The following is a 14,912-nucleotide window of genomic DNA, read 5'->3' on the forward strand; positions in this document are numbered from 1 at the left end:
GCTTTTTGAGTGATTTTCTTCTCAGCTATGGACTCGAATGTGCATCTAGAAATTGTGGGCTTGTTAACAGACGGTAACTTTCACGTTGCCAAAAGTATTGCCGAGGTAAACCGTCAACTAATTTTCTCTAATCTAGAGTTTTATGTAATTGATATGTACACAAAACTCTTGTATCCTTTCACTGTATACAACAGGGACTAAAACTGAAGTTTCCTGATGCATTTCTGGATCCAAAAATTCTGCCACTACTCGAATTTGACTGGAACACATATCTGTGCAACAAGAAGAGGGTAAGTCATCTGATTGTATTTGTTTGAAACCCAGCTGCCCCACAAATTATTCATAAAGACCAGCAAACCTGCTGTACATCCATGAATGCAGAGTTAAGATGCATGCTGAGGCTCTGCACAGTGATTTATATTAGATACTATAATGCCCACACAGTCCTGAGCAGAGGTCTAATCAGGCAAAATAAGAGAAAACATCTGTGTGGGTGTACCATGGAGGTGTAGAGGGTTTATGTAAAGAAGTATAAGCAAAGTATGAAGTAAAAGCCCTTATTCGGAATCAGCATGGCCCACGTCAGTGTTATGTTACCTCTGGGTTATTATTGTAATATTATTAAATAATAAATAATATACTATTGTGTAGAAAGCATTTAAATATTGCACAGTCAAAGTGGAGTTCATCTTAATTAGTAAGTATAATGCTGACCATGGTATTTCAGAAATTATCATAGCTTTTGTAACTATAATCTTAATCTTCAAAAGTCAATTAAAACTCTTAAATGAACAGTGAACACAGTCTGGCAATGAGTGCAATATGTGTCACAAAGGTAAAGTGTCAAAATTGTCCAGTAGTATAGTAAATATACTTGTTTTTTCCACCATTGTTCTACCTTGACAACCTCATTTGGAGACAAGTGGTGAGAATGCTGTTATAAATAATGGAGGTGAATGTATGAACTCCACTATGCAGCTGAACACAGCCACATAATGAAACACTGCAGTAGTTTGAGGTTATGGTTATTCTGAAATGCTGAATCACAATGCATTTGTTGTTCAACGCTTGTGCTTCAAGGAGTTGCGTGGCGAGGTGTGGCAGTACTCCAGCAGTCTGATGTGCTTTCTGAACGGCCCTCTACTCGGTAATGAGATGGATCTGGCCAGATGGGCCAAGGATCAGTGGAGTTTCACTTTCACTCGGCCGCAGGCTTTCTATATGGCTCTCGCTGAAGACTGCTACACCAAACACCTCAAGAAAAGTGGGGCAAGTCACAGTCACATAAATAACAAATGTACTGCAGATAAACCCTGTGGATAAATGGGAAGTTTATTTTCGGTTTGTCGCGGGTATCAGGAAGCATGTCTTTGACTTCTATATTGGAAGAGCATTTAAATGCAACTTGTAACTTTTTTAGATTAATGTTTAGGAAACTATCAAGCTCTTGCCATAGTTAAAGTCAGTAGTAGCTGTTGTAGCTAAAAATTAATTTGCAAAAATTGTATATTTGCTGTGTTACAATCTGTTAAACCTTGAAACATTAAAAGGAAAAGAATACATATCTCTGTCCTTTCATTATAGCATCGGTTTGTCTTCATGGACATTGATATAGCAGGGGAGGCAGCAGGAAGGTTATTGTTTGAGGTGAGGCAACACACGAAGCGCAAACTAATGTATTTTAACCTTGCTGGTACATACCACCTGCGTTATCTCAACCCTCTGACCTCCCTTATAATCACATTTGAAAGGACATTAAACAATATGACTGAAATAAGAACATAAAAGACTGTTTCAGAATAGCAGCATGTTGATGACATTGGAACATTGTTCTCCCTCTCCTCAGCTGTTCTCAGATGTTTGTCCAAAGACATCAAAGAACTTCGAGGCACTGTGTACAGGAGAGCGAGGTCTGTCACAGAGCGGCCTCCCACTTTGTTACAAGGGCTCTGTGTTTCATCGTGTCGTGCCCGATGGCTGGGTGCAAGGTGGAGGTATGGTCCTCACTTGTCCTGTAACAATGTTAATAACATTTAATTGGTTTTCACATACAAATGAAGCACAATACACACAACTTTAGTGTCAGTGCATACATGCTGCTTGTAAAGATTGGATATATATGAATAAATCATCAATATGGGAATTTAAAACTAGCTACATCTGGGATTGTGGTCTGGGTTAAAATTGATTTAAATGTTATATTTTTCTGCCCTTGAAGGCTGCTATACAGTTGAATGATCAGAATTTTTTTCCCATTTATCGGACTGTAAGTGAAACAAGTGATGAACATCTAAAACTTCCACATTCACTTCCATATTACTAGTTACATTTCATACTGTACAGCCTACAGCTTGTTTAGATTATAACAGCACCTCAAGTCATCAACAAAATATCACGAGATTGCGGAATTGAATCAAAAATACTGTGGCCTAGTCACATGGGAAAATGTATCTTTAAATTTTGCAGATATTTCTCCAGAAAGGAAAGGTAATGGAGGGGAGTCCATCTATGGACCAACTTTTGAAGGTAAAAAACATATAAACAGTCCAAGACATACCACGACAGTGGCATCATGAGAATGTGCTGTGCATGCATGCATATTAGCTAATTTACTTGTATTGTCTGTCCATTCTCCTTTTAGATGAGAGCTTTGCTGTGTCCCACACTAAACGGGGCACTCTCGGAATGGCCAATAAGGGTCCCCACACCAATGGGTCCCAGTTCTACATCACCCTGCAGCCAACACCCTGGATGGACAGGACCTACGTTGCCTTTGGGTTTGTGTCACTAATTTGACATGAAGAGACCTGTTCAATCTCCCAATTCTGCATAATCTCAGATTTCTTATACAGTTTTACTCAAGCCTAATGTCTTTATTTTCTGTTCTAGCCAAGTGGTTGAGGGTGTCGATGTCCTCAGGAGATTAGAAGAGGCTATAACTTGCAACGAAAGGCCCAAGTATGAGTGTAAAGTTACAGATTGTGGAGTGTTTAAATTTTAGCATTTACACTTACATTATTGATGTATTTTTCGATGATGTTTTTCATGTAGTAAAACAAACATAAGATGTCATATGACTTACATTTGTAAGAAAAAATGTGCAAAAATATTGTGCTTTTCTACAAACATTTATATGCATTTGTAATTTAGCATTCTGTTCATAATATGCATGACTCAGATACAAGAATAATTTTGTGTTTTTGTGTCTTACATTTTATCATTCTTCAGGGTTTCCATATCAATTAATCTGTGCCTGAGAGAGATGATATTAAACTTTTAGAATGGTTTCTTTTATTCACAAAATGCTTACAGGTAAACCAACAATATTTATAATGTTCAATAATGTTACAGTAGCCAAGAGTAAGCCCGTGCAGGTACTGAAATTCAAACACAACACTGAAAATAACATGGGAGAAATTGCAAATATTTGTCTTTAACATATGCATTGTATTGCAGGGCACCTCAGATATCTTTTCTATCATGAATAAGTGAATATGAATATGAATTTAAAAGTGAGATGCAGAGATGGAGGAAGCATATGAAAATTTCAGCTGTTCAAAATGTAATTGTGACCCATGATTACTCCTCATAATGATATAAATTACAGTTACAGTGGGTCCTGCCATGTAGATAAGCCTGCACTTGAAGACCTCCACTGAACGTTTTTTAAGTCACATACAATTGGCCTGTTAATCAGACTGACTTACCATTTCATTTCACTTGAACAAACTGGAGATGATTCAGAGCTCTAGAAGGCGAACTAATGACGCTCCATTCATCATTTGACATGATAGTGTAGAAATTAGGGCTGCAGCTAATGGTTATTTTCATTGTGGATTAATATGGCAATTATTTTCTCGATTGATCGATTAGTTGTTTGGTCTTTAAAATGTTGAGATAATGGTGAGAAATGTCCATCATTGCTTCCCAAAGCCCATGATGACATCCTCAAATGTCTTGTTTTGTCTTCAACCCAACGATAGTCCCTTTAACACCAAACACCAAATTTCCTCAGCTGGGTTTTAATAAAGTTTATCTTATCTTTACTATCATAGAGAAGGGAGGGACCAGGAAAATATTCTTATTGAAAAAGGTGGAATCAGTGTAAAAATTCTTAAAAAGTTACACAAAATATCGAAAAATATAATTGCTGATTAATTTCATAGTTGACAACTACTTGATTAATGGTTGCAGCTGTAATGGAAATTGTATTTCCGAAGCATTCCAAGCTAAAGCATGATTATACTGATCCCAGATGGAGGTGGGTAGTGCCATAGGGGGGCATAGAGCACTTGTGCCCTGGGGCCCTCTAGCGAGTCAGGCTGTAGCTGTGAGAGGTTATTTTTAGCGCATTAATATTAGTGTTTCGCGTCACAGGAATATTATATCAGGTACTTTTTAAGTTGCATCTCAGGTGGCTCAGCCAAGCAGAAGTGAAAGCCCGCAGTCTGCCATTATGAAGAAAGCCCTTTCGTCTCGCCTGTGGTGCGCTGGCAGCACACGCACCCTTGTTTTCTCTCAGCCCTCCCAGTTAAAAGTGCCACATGACCTGTCAAATAGGAAGTGAGGAGCTACCGAGCAGCAACAGCAGCATCGACCAGGAACGCAAGACGGGAGGAAGCCGTGAAACCTCCGAAGTCTCATTCTCGACGTTTCTCCGCACATTTCGCGTCCCCCGTCGAGCAAATAAGAGCAATAAGTTGGCCGCAGTCATGTACTTGAAGGTGGTGTTTTTCGCTGTAGTTTTAGCTCTGGTGGGAGCATCAGCCGCAACAGACTCAGGTAAGTTTGCGACCTCTCATTGCCGAGCTAGCGGCTAGCTACAGCCTGCCGTGTACCTCCTTAGCTCCGTGTAGACATCCCTAGTTGAATTTAATCTGTATGCCTCCATTTTTGGTCACCGTAGGGCCCATTAGATGTCTCGCTTCTTAGTTTGACAGCTGACAATCATTTTTGTTTTGCTTTGCTAAACAAATCCATGTAGAAAATGTCCTTTTGGCAACTTATCTGTTTTATTTCCACGCTGGCCAGTGGGACGTAAGTTGTCAGGACCAGCTAACATTTTAGCCTGCTAGCAAGCTGTATGACCTGAAATTAAATTAGACTTGTGTAACTGCTATATTTCTCTCATAATGTGACTTATGAGAGGACACAGTGTAACAGGCGTAATGCTCAGATCCAGTTGATCAGGTACCAGGGACCAGATCGGCTTGTTATGCAACAGCCCTACAGTTACAGCCGGCTTTGGCTCTCTATTGTGTCACATCTTAAGATTCAAGGGTTGAAAGGTTTGCCTTTATTCAAAGTTAGACCGCCGGTTAGCAGCACCGTTGTCTAGCAACATCTGGGGAGCTGCAGTTTCATTTCTATCACATGCCGGAAGTTACCGTTATTAACATCTACCATGGCTAAATTTGATTTTTGGCTTCTTTGCAGATGGATGTTCCGGTCTGGCGTGTGATTCATGTGCAGCCAAGACTGACTGCCAGTGGGTTAATTGCACATGTGAGTATAGGTCCTAAATGTGTGGCAGGTTGTGGAGAGAGAGAGGGACACACACACACACACACACACACACACACACACACACACACACACACACACACAGAGGTTCGCCTTTGTGTGTCCTGAATTGTCCAGACAGCTGAACTGATTGGACACATGATGCCTGGGTATGAGGAGAATGTATGGCAGTGGATGCTGACTTTTAGATGATGTCATACCAACTTCCCCAAAGCCAGAGCTGTATCGTAATTGTCTGGCAGCAATAACGCAATAACCAAGGCTGTGGATCTGGACAGGCTGATTTGGGACTGAATTACTGGCACAGGGCGGCACCACAGGGTGAGGGATATAGTTGGCTAAATGCTATTGGTGATTGCATAGACTTACCATAATGCATTCACTGCAGAGGATTGATAGGGCCGGGGAGGCAAAGCTAGTTGGTTTCTCTTTGAATGCTTTTCCTTTTTGAATTGAATGTCTCCCTTTAGTTCTGGTTTTGCTGCCGTTTGGTCTGCATCTCTGTATCGCCGTTCTGTAATTTCATTATGTTAATGGAAATATCTGTCTAAACGTGACTGCTCCAATTCTGAGAAATCTCCCTGACTTCTGCACTATAGCGGGGATGTAGCTAAATATGCTGCCGTGGTATTTTTCAGCTTAATTTGGAAATCTGCTCGTTGTGATTAGAAATATGCATCATTCAGTAAAAAGGAGTTGCCATAACAAAACTGCGTGACTGATGTCTTCCTGAGTCAACCAACTGCTTTCCAGTCACTGCATGCTTCCCCTGTGGTTTTTGTGTTTTGTAGGTCAGGACAGGGGCTGGTTGTTGTCATGTTGTTACCAATGGCAGGAATTAAGGTTACAGGTTTTATGGGTAAAGCACAGACCAGTTGACATGATCTTGTATCTCAAAATCGTTGGTTTGTCACACAGTTTCCTTCAGCGGATATGAATAAAATTGTGTCATAAAGCCTTGTGATTATCAGCTTGAAAGTGTTTGGTGAGGCAGAGGCTACAGTAGACATGTGGCCAAAACCTGAACCTTGTAGATGGAAACAAAAAATCCTCAAGAGTATTGTGATTATTGACCATATCGCCCTACAGGGCCTTACTCCAACACTGGCCCGAGCTCAGTATGTGCAGTCAGGCACACACAGGTCTCTAGTCATTGTGAAGAAGATGAACAGGAGAGGAAGCCAGGGGATGTGTGGCAGGAAGCCTGCAATATCCTCACGCTGGGGAACAGAAGGAAGGAGAGGATAAAGGCACAAGTGAAAGGAAGGAGCGTACAGATAGGATAAAAGACAAGTTTCATGTGCCTTGTTCTTGTCATAATAGATGCCTCGGGTGCAGTTCAGGACGAGTGCATGTGGTGATCTTGTCTTACATTTCAGTTGTCATTAGGCTCAAAGAATGGAAGCTATTGTAACATGTGTGTGAACGTAACCCTACTACTTGTTGTAGCATGTGCACAATCCCTAAGCTTTGCTCCTACAGACAGTTCGCTTTAGTCTGGCAGGCACAGGTAATTTTACCTCTCGTGGGAGCTGACCGGTTTGACGACTTGACCAATGAGAAGCTTTGACTTCACTATAATAATACATTAGTTAATGATTCATTAATTGGTTGAACAGGACAGGTGGGCTGACAACTGTGTACCTCTTCTTAGAGCCGAGGGAGATGAAGTAGAGTAGCTTCCTGGGAGAGAGAAACCAGGACAGGTTTACAATTACACTAGATACATGAGGAAATGGCAGTGTGTTTTTGTTGTGTAAAAGTTATTTTTTGTCTTGATTATCTGATGTTAGTGTAACCAAGGTAATGAGTCGTTGCTTAAAGTTTCAGGGAGGTTTGGTTTTTATCTTGTTCTTGTTGGGAAATGTGTCTCTTCTCTTCTGACTTCTCACACCAGAACAAACACCTCACACCATTCTGCTACACAGCACAATGAAAAGGCACGCACGCACACACACATATATATATATATACCCTAAGCAAGCGTAGAAGCCCAGAACTTTCATGAACTCAAGAATGGATCACCTATTTGATATGAACTCAGCAAAACCCGGAAAGGTCAGCTCTGGCCAGTTGAGATGGCTTTGCTGGAGCACAGCGTAACCACACTGCTGCAGCGAGCTAACGCCTACCACATTGTTATTACCAGATTTATCTTTGGTTTAGGGATTTTGTGTAAACAAGCCTTGGCGTCAGAGGCGCATTTCCCAGCAGCCCAGTGTTTAAACGCTCCAAAACTTTACACGTGTACACGCAAGCTCTGTATCGCCTGTAAGTACAGGCCGTGGTCTGTTACAAAGCTTGTTGAGTGTTCTTAACCAAGAGGCTGTTTTTCTGTGGTAAGATGGGCCCTGGGGCCTTTCATTCACACCTCTGGTTTGAACAAGCTGTGGATGTACCTCGTGGTGACGATGATGTCACCATTTTGAAAAAGGGTGAGAGTCAGTCCTAACGTTCACAGCTGCCTGCGAGATAACAGCCCTCTGGCCCACTGGAGAGTGAAGAAGCCCTCCTCCCACATGGTTCGACATACATGGATCGCAGTGTCAGATCGCACAAAAAGTGTGAAAAATAATGCCGCCAACATTTTCAAAAGGACTCGATCTTTGATGTAACCAAATCACAGCTAGAAAGGCAGTGAATTATTATCTTTCCAGGTTTAAAAAGTGTCACTTTCTGAATTTAAAATATGACGCAACCTGTTTCTTGTCTTCGTTTTCCCTTCCTGGTCGATCATGTGATCATATAACAGGATGAATGGCCTGAAAAAAGGTGAAAGCATACATACGTAGAAGCTGCATTGGCAAAGAGAATTAGTGTTGGAAAGTCAGTGCTCAATGACCTTGGTAGACACCTGACAGAAAAGCTACCAAATACCACAAAATTATGCCTTCAATAATAACCACATAACCAACAGCCAAGTGACACAGTCTCAACAGAAACTGTACATCATGGGCTCCACACACTAATAATTATAACAGGACAGACATTTGGTAGTTGCTTTTATCCATGGCCAGTGCACAAAGATGCACAACCTGATGCAGGGACCACAAAATGCAGCCTTGTGATCTGTGGAAAATGTATCGCAGACTCGTGAGTCATCGTTGACCCTATTTGGAGAAAGCTATTGCTTTCAACAATAGCTGCAGCCTTACTGTTAAAGTTGTTGCATCTGTAATTTTTGTAATTTATGGAAAGCCATCTGGTGGGAGTCATTAGGTCTGGTTGCTGCGGATTATAGTGTAACAAGCAAGGAAGTTGTAGGAAGGTATTTTACAGCACCAGGTGCATTACACTGAGTAGATACTGTTCCCTTTATGATGTTCCTGTATTCCAGGAAGATAATGCCCCATATGCTCATAGAAACAACTTCAAGAATGATTTATATCAAGACAGTGAGGAGGTCAGCAACCTTTAATGGCCTTCCCTGTCACTATATTTAAATATTATTGAAGCTTTGTGGGAAATATATTGTATGGTCCACTTTGTATTAATTGAGACACATAGTTTCAAGACCTGTAAAACAGCATTCCAGACAGGACTGAGACAAGTGAAAGCAAAGTGCGGCCATGCTGGATATTTGTGTGCTGCTACTACTATTCCCATTTCTGTATCCATTACCAGTTAGTTTCAAGTTGGATCCTGATAAAACAAAGCATTAATCAGCTGCTAGTATGTCATGGAATAAATACGTTTTTACGAAAGTAAGTAATTAAGAATGCCCATCACAATGTGTCATAGCCATGGGTGTCTCTGTCAGATAAAAAAGGAAAAAACAGTTCCTAACCTCAAAGATATTAGATTTACTATCATGTAGAACAAAGGAAAACATAGCCTCCTCACATTTGAGAAGCAGGAAGCAGGATTTCTGGGGGGATTTTGTTTTGGAAAAATGACGGTTAATCATTTATCAAAAAAGTTAACAATTCATCTTCAGAAAATCTTTAAATCAACCAATAATATAACAATAAATGTATGAATTATCAAAATGTCAAATATTATGAAAAAAAAATTCCCCAGATTTAAAAAAAAAACTTTTTTTTTTCCACATCTTATGAAGGAAGTTGGAAAAACAACAAGATCATTTATCAGATAATTTCCTCTCCGCATCTGGGCAGTATGAGATTTCTGATGTGTGGGTGTCTGTTCTGAACAATAGCGGTAAAGTGAATATCATATAACTGGGTGTGAAAACAGTCTATAGTCATAAGGTGCTGCCAGTTATGACTCATGATTTCCTCGTTGTGACGCAAGCAGAGTATTACCATTAAAGGAACTAACAGAAATCCCTAGACTCTGTGTTGATTGTTTAATTTATAGAATTTAATCTCGCTATATTTGATCACGTCTGTAAATTAGTGAAATTTAGTTTCTTAGGTAAATATGTAAATAATGAAATCAGTGCTATACTACGTCTTCATCTTGATTTCAAGTATTTGGCACATGCAAGACTTCATGTCGGGGCAAAGTCCCGCTCTGCCGTGGTTAATTAGTAATCCAATTTTGCAATAAAAACAATAGATGTAGACGTAAACCAAGAGTCAACAAGCTGAACATACGACAAACAAATAGAAATGTCTTCAGTCTTAAGCAGTTGTGGGATGACACTTAGTAAATTTACCAAGTGCTGTACAGAAGTACAATTTTAAGGCACTTGTAATTTACTAATACTTAATACTCCACTATATTTCAGAGGGAAATGAATGTATTTGATATTTTCAGTTACTAGTTCCTTTGCAGATCTTCGGAGGGACTGTTTACCTGTGTACAATCAAAGCCCACTAAAACATGATTGTTCGATACTACTCGGACTAGAAACAACAGACCATTTCTGATATCAAGCGTTTGTCCCCTGCCCACAGATTCTGCCTTCATATAAGTGAGCTATAAATGAATGATGTGATGACTCATATTCTTATATTGCCAGATACAGTGCTGATGCAGTAAAAAATTAAAACAAAACAGCTTTCAGACATGCCCAACTTCATAAAAACAATCGTTATGATGGAGGCAGCAGGATGGAAGGAACACCATCCTCCTAACTGCAGGATGTGGGCATGTGTGAGCAACTGCTCTGACCTTCCTGTGGAGGAGATATGAAAAGAGCCCCGGTGCATATCATATTGCTTGACTATTTGTATGCACAAATGAGAGTGATCATCAGATGCAGCTGTGTGTGCTCTATGTGAACACGAATTACAAAAAACATTAAGATCAAGGCTGCGGGCTGTTATGTTTTCGACACACAAAGTGATGTTGGTCATTGTTTGGCTTCTTGTTGAGCGGTGTCATGAGGCCTCAGTGAGATAGCTATCTGTTGCTTAATCGTCAGCTCAAAATAGCAGGCTCAGGATTTATCTTGATGTAAATGAATAAAATGAAGTGCTTTTGCTCTCGCTGTCATAAGACGCCGCATCTGCTTGGTTACCTTAACTCATGGTAGCATGAAGCTGGCATTTAATTCCTGATACTTTTGTCTCTTTCAGCATCTCTCGGCTGTCACAACATGACTCTTCTGGGAGAAAACGAGACCTGCACCTCCGTTAACTGCTCCCGTAAGTTGATCAAGCTAGCAGCTGTTACCTTTTCGTTTTGTGGGGATGTAGCTATTTTAATGCCAGAGCTCCCCCTCCCCTCCTTCTTGCTCCCGTTGGCTATGTGAGACTAGGTCCTAAGAGAATCGGCAGACTCCACATTTGTATACAAAGAAACACATTTCTCCAGGTTTTGGGTATACGTGTTCTGCAGATTCTGTTAGGGTCTAGCTGTGCTTTAACTAAGGTGTCAGTTAATGGTCAGCACTTTGGGTCTGTCACTCACCTGCTGTCTTTGTTTGTGTCTAAAAGACCTACCTGGGCATAGAGCATAATTTTCACCTGCCTAAGAGAAATGTTGAGGGAGCATTGTTAAATACTTCTTTGTTGTTTGGGTGGTGTCTCTTGCTTTTCCCCCTTTCAACTTGTCTTGGTGTTGGTTCCCTGTCCAGTTGTTCATCCCACAACAGCTCCAACTTCAACTGCCTCTGCGACTCCTACCCCTCCCGTTACAGCCTCCCCTACCCCTGTTGTCACCACCGCCTCTAACAGCAGCACCACAGGTAACCATTCTGGAAAAACCTCTGCTACTCCCTGCTGTAGTCTGTCTTTTCCAGTATACAAGGTTTGAAGCAGTCTTGTTCAAAGTTTTCTTGAGACCTCTTAAAGTTATAATCCTTAAGAATTTCTTGAAATAATTTTCAGCAAAAGCCATTCAACGTATTTATTTCTGTAATTAGGTTTCTATGTAGTAGTTTTCATTGTTAGTAGCAGAGTCCCCCTTTCTCGTGCTGGATTCAGATTGCCTTGCATGCACAAAGGATTCACAGGAAACGGTGCAGCACGTAATGCAGTGTTGATCTTTTCATTTCATCTCACTGATAACTGCCTCACTGTTTACTGTTCACCCTCTTAACATCTTATCAAAGCTGTATTCAGTTACTGCTAATGCAAACCAAACATTTCCTACTGCTGCTGCGTCCTCAACACGCGATACACAGGATGGCTTTTTAGTGTGAAGCAAACACAGCCTATTGGTCACTAACTGCCATCGTGCACCAAAAGTGCATCTGCAAAACAGTGTTTTTTTTTCCAGTGCATCATTTATAAAAGAAGTCAAATTTTTTCTATGTAACTGTAAATATTTTTTGTTAAATTTATTTCACATTTGCTTTGGCAATAGCCAATAAAGCCCCTTTGAGTTGAATTTAATTGAAGGATTTAGTTACATTACAGAGTTATAGACAACAGGCTGCAAACCTCCAACTCCTCCTTTACTGTGCTCTGCTGTTGTGTGAAAACTGCTTGCCTGTGTGCAGACTGAAATTGTGGTTGCAGTTATTAGAATTGACTGACTTCTGAATTAAAATGTGCGTTTGTTTGGCTGCACTGTAAACCGAGACACTGTACTGAAATCTTAAGGATTACAACTTTAAACGAGTTAAATGGCTTGAAGTCAAATGGTGTAAAGGCTAAGGGATGTGTTCTTGCTGTGACCCTACAACAGGCAATGCAACCATTACTACCACCGTTGCCCCCACCCACAGTGGCAACATGTCCACCCCTACTGCTCCATCCTCTACTTCAAGTAAGTGGCAAAGTCTGACGTTGTGATAGAGTGGGAACGTTTTTAAATCTGTCCTATAATGCACATAAACAAGAGTAACTTCAGTGTCTCCTTTTTCCTTTGCTCTGTCTTTTATCTCAGCTGTACCCAGCACAGGTACCACACCAGTCGCCCCCTCTCCTGACCCTCACAAGAACACCTTCGACGCTGCAAGCTTCATCGGTGGCATAGTGCTGGTCCTGGGCCTGCAAGCCGTGATCTTCTTCCTCTACAAATTCTGCAAGTCCAAGGACCGTAACTACCACACCCTTTGAAGCAGCCGCACTTTTAGGTCCACGTCACCCAACATATCCCCACCAACTAGAACCTTCCAGAGAAAACTCCCCACTCGGCACACACTCATCACGACGGACTCAAACAGTGTTTTCAAGCAGTGTTTTCTAGATCTTCAATGTATGTGCCACTTACGGTTTAGCGCTGCCATTGTAGTCTGTAATAAGGCACTGACGCAGGCCTGTATGTATGATAAAACACATCACGCTAACTTGTACAATCAAATGGGTCTCCAGTGATGTGGCATTTAAGCCTTGAGTATAATGCATCCCACCTCCTGCCGTTAGTCATTCTGCAAAGACCATTTTGCTGCAAGTGAGGAGGTTTGTGTTATTTACTGCCCCTCTCCTCGTGATTCCTCAATTAAATGCACGACACAAGCATTAAAGAAATACTCATGCATATGAAGTAACTTTCCTATTGATGCTTAGGAGTAGTACAGCTGCAGACGGGTAGCATGTCCATCATTTTTTAAATCTCGATTTGGAAACACTGTTTGAGTTCACAGCTATTCTTGAATGTGACGGCTTTGATGATTCAGTATTGCTTTTAGCCTGTTCAGTCGTGGGCAGGTTCCCTCTCCCCCATGCAGCTGTATCATGTATATGTGTTCATAGATGATGTAAAAGAGGTGGGGTTACATACAATTAGTGGGAATAAAAGCAACACCCAATCATCTGATGTCAGACAGAAAAAAAATAGCGATCCTTCTGGTCATGCTTTGGGTGTCTTTCACTTGCCGTTTAAGAGTGCTGTGTGTTTTCTGCTGTTGACTTCCCCGGGGAAATCTTTCACCCAAAACTAGCGATAAAAATATATAAAAAAAAAACAACTGCCATTAGAGCAGCTCAATGCAATAAATAAATCATATGAGAAGTTCACTTCTGATCCTTTAATCTCCCAACTATTATTTTTGACCTTTACTGACATCAAAACTTGCCCACTCGGTTTGCAAATGTTGTGCTGGCCCTTTGGGTCAAAATGAAAGATTGTAGAATATTTCATAAGTGAGAATTAATTTGTTTTATTAATGTAGATAATATAGAAAATGGGGAGATAAGGAATATGGCATGCACCTTCTTGATGTGGGCAGTGATAGCAGTGAAGTGCCTTTAATGTCCAATATGACTTAAAGAGAAACATGGAAGAGGATTTTCTTTCGACTGAGGCCCGAGTGTTATCATTAGTTTATGTTTCTAAGACAGAAACGGTATCGCGGTGCTGATATTGGTGAGAACCGTTGTATCCCAGCTGGACTGAAGAGCCTTTTATTGTTGAAGAATACAGTAGATAGTTGTCACTCGAGGGCCTTAATCAGTCGAAATTGTTTTCCCCTATAAGTCGAGGGCTGTATTTGGTGCATGCAACCTATGGTTTTCTCACTGGTGACCTTGTGTGAATGATTGATTTAAAGGTGCTCTCCCTTTCTTTAGAGGCCAATACTGCTCCCATATCTCCTCCCACCTCACGATTTATGTTTCAGAACTCAGTTGTAAATTGTGTTGAATTTCAAACATGAAAAATGAGCTGGCAGGAAATTTTGGACCGCTGTTGGGTGCTATAAATCTGGGAGTGTACCTTTTTTAAATAAAAGGCAAACATATTGGGCTTAATTTAAAAACTTGAGTGTTGGAGAGAGTGCATCAAGGTAAAAGTGTTGGCTGTTTGAGTGCTGGTTTGGTTAAATGAGCATTGCACCTCTGATTTCTGACTTTGCCATGTAAGTGAGAGGATTGAGAATGAAGTGCAGAAATGCAACAACTGAGTGGCCGTGCTAGAGCTCATGTCAAATTCTCTAATTAGCTTGCTGCTAACTGTGTGATTTTTTTTTTTTCTCCCTTGTTTTGCCCCTCCTGTACATAGCCACGTCTTGTTTTTGTTTTATCTTCTTGGTTTCAACTTGAGGAAAGGCTAAATGAAGGAGTGTTTATCAGTACATTTTGCTCGTAGCGGCT

The 14,912-nt window shown here is 40.8% G+C and overlaps 2 protein-coding genes across 3 annotated transcripts; both read left to right on the plus strand.

Moving 5' to 3' along the window:
- Positions 1–27: 27 nt before the first annotated feature.
- Positions 28–3,001, plus strand: ppil6 (peptidylprolyl isomerase (cyclophilin)-like 6). Its single transcript, XM_041959161.1, has 8 exons — positions 28–105; positions 195–290; positions 1,081–1,269; positions 1,585–1,647; positions 1,847–1,994; positions 2,467–2,526; positions 2,642–2,777; positions 2,890–3,001. Exons 1-8 carry the CDS (start codon positions 28–30, stop codon positions 2,999–3,001), a joined length of 882 nt encoding a protein of 293 aa, XP_041815095.1.
- Positions 3,002–4,570: 1,569 nt separating this feature from the next.
- On the plus strand, positions 4,571–13,848 carry cd164 (CD164 molecule, sialomucin). Of its 2 annotated transcripts, XM_041959250.1 has the most exons (6): positions 4,571–4,782; positions 5,437–5,505; positions 11,010–11,078; positions 11,510–11,620; positions 12,565–12,645; positions 12,766–13,848. In XM_041959250.1, the coding sequence occupies exons 1-6, from the start codon at positions 4,713–4,715 to the stop codon at positions 12,936–12,938; spliced, it is 573 nt and encodes a 190-aa protein (XP_041815184.1). In that variant the 5' UTR covers positions 4,571–4,712; the 3' UTR covers positions 12,939–13,848. The 2 variants fall into 2 exon arrangements, with proteins under 2 accessions (XP_041815184.1, XP_041815185.1); XM_041959251.1 differs by lacking the exon at positions 11,510–11,620.
- Positions 13,849–14,912: the final 1,064 nt, after the last annotated feature.

The sequence above is a fragment of the Chelmon rostratus genome, chromosome 18 (genome assembly GCF_017976325.1).
Source record: "Chelmon rostratus isolate fCheRos1 chromosome 18, fCheRos1.pri, whole genome shotgun sequence".
Taxonomy (NCBI): domain Eukaryota; kingdom Metazoa; phylum Chordata; class Actinopteri; order Chaetodontiformes; family Chaetodontidae; genus Chelmon; species Chelmon rostratus.

Excerpts from the sequence above, each read along its gene's own strand:
- ppil6 (XM_041959161.1), top strand. The coding sequence starts at position 28 with ATGGACTCGAATGTGCATCTAGAAATTGTGGGCTTGTTAACAGACGGT. Across the intron at positions 291-1,080 it reads ATCTGTGCAACAAGAAGAGG|GAGTTGCGTGGCGAGGTGTG; the intron begins GTAAGTCATCTG and ends TTGTGCTTCAAG. Across the intron at positions 1,648-1,846 it reads CAGGAAGGTTATTGTTTGAG|CTGTTCTCAGATGTTTGTCC; the intron begins GTGAGGCAACAC and ends CCCTCTCCTCAG.
- cd164 (XM_041959250.1), top strand. The coding sequence starts at position 4,713 with ATGTACTTGAAGGTGGTGTTTTTCGCTGTAGTTTTAGCTCTGGTGGGA. Across the intron at positions 4,783-5,436 it reads ATCAGCCGCAACAGACTCAG|ATGGATGTTCCGGTCTGGCG; the intron begins GTAAGTTTGCGA and ends GCTTCTTTGCAG. Across the intron at positions 11,621-12,564 it reads CTCTAACAGCAGCACCACAG|GCAATGCAACCATTACTACC; the intron begins GTAACCATTCTG and ends ACCCTACAACAG.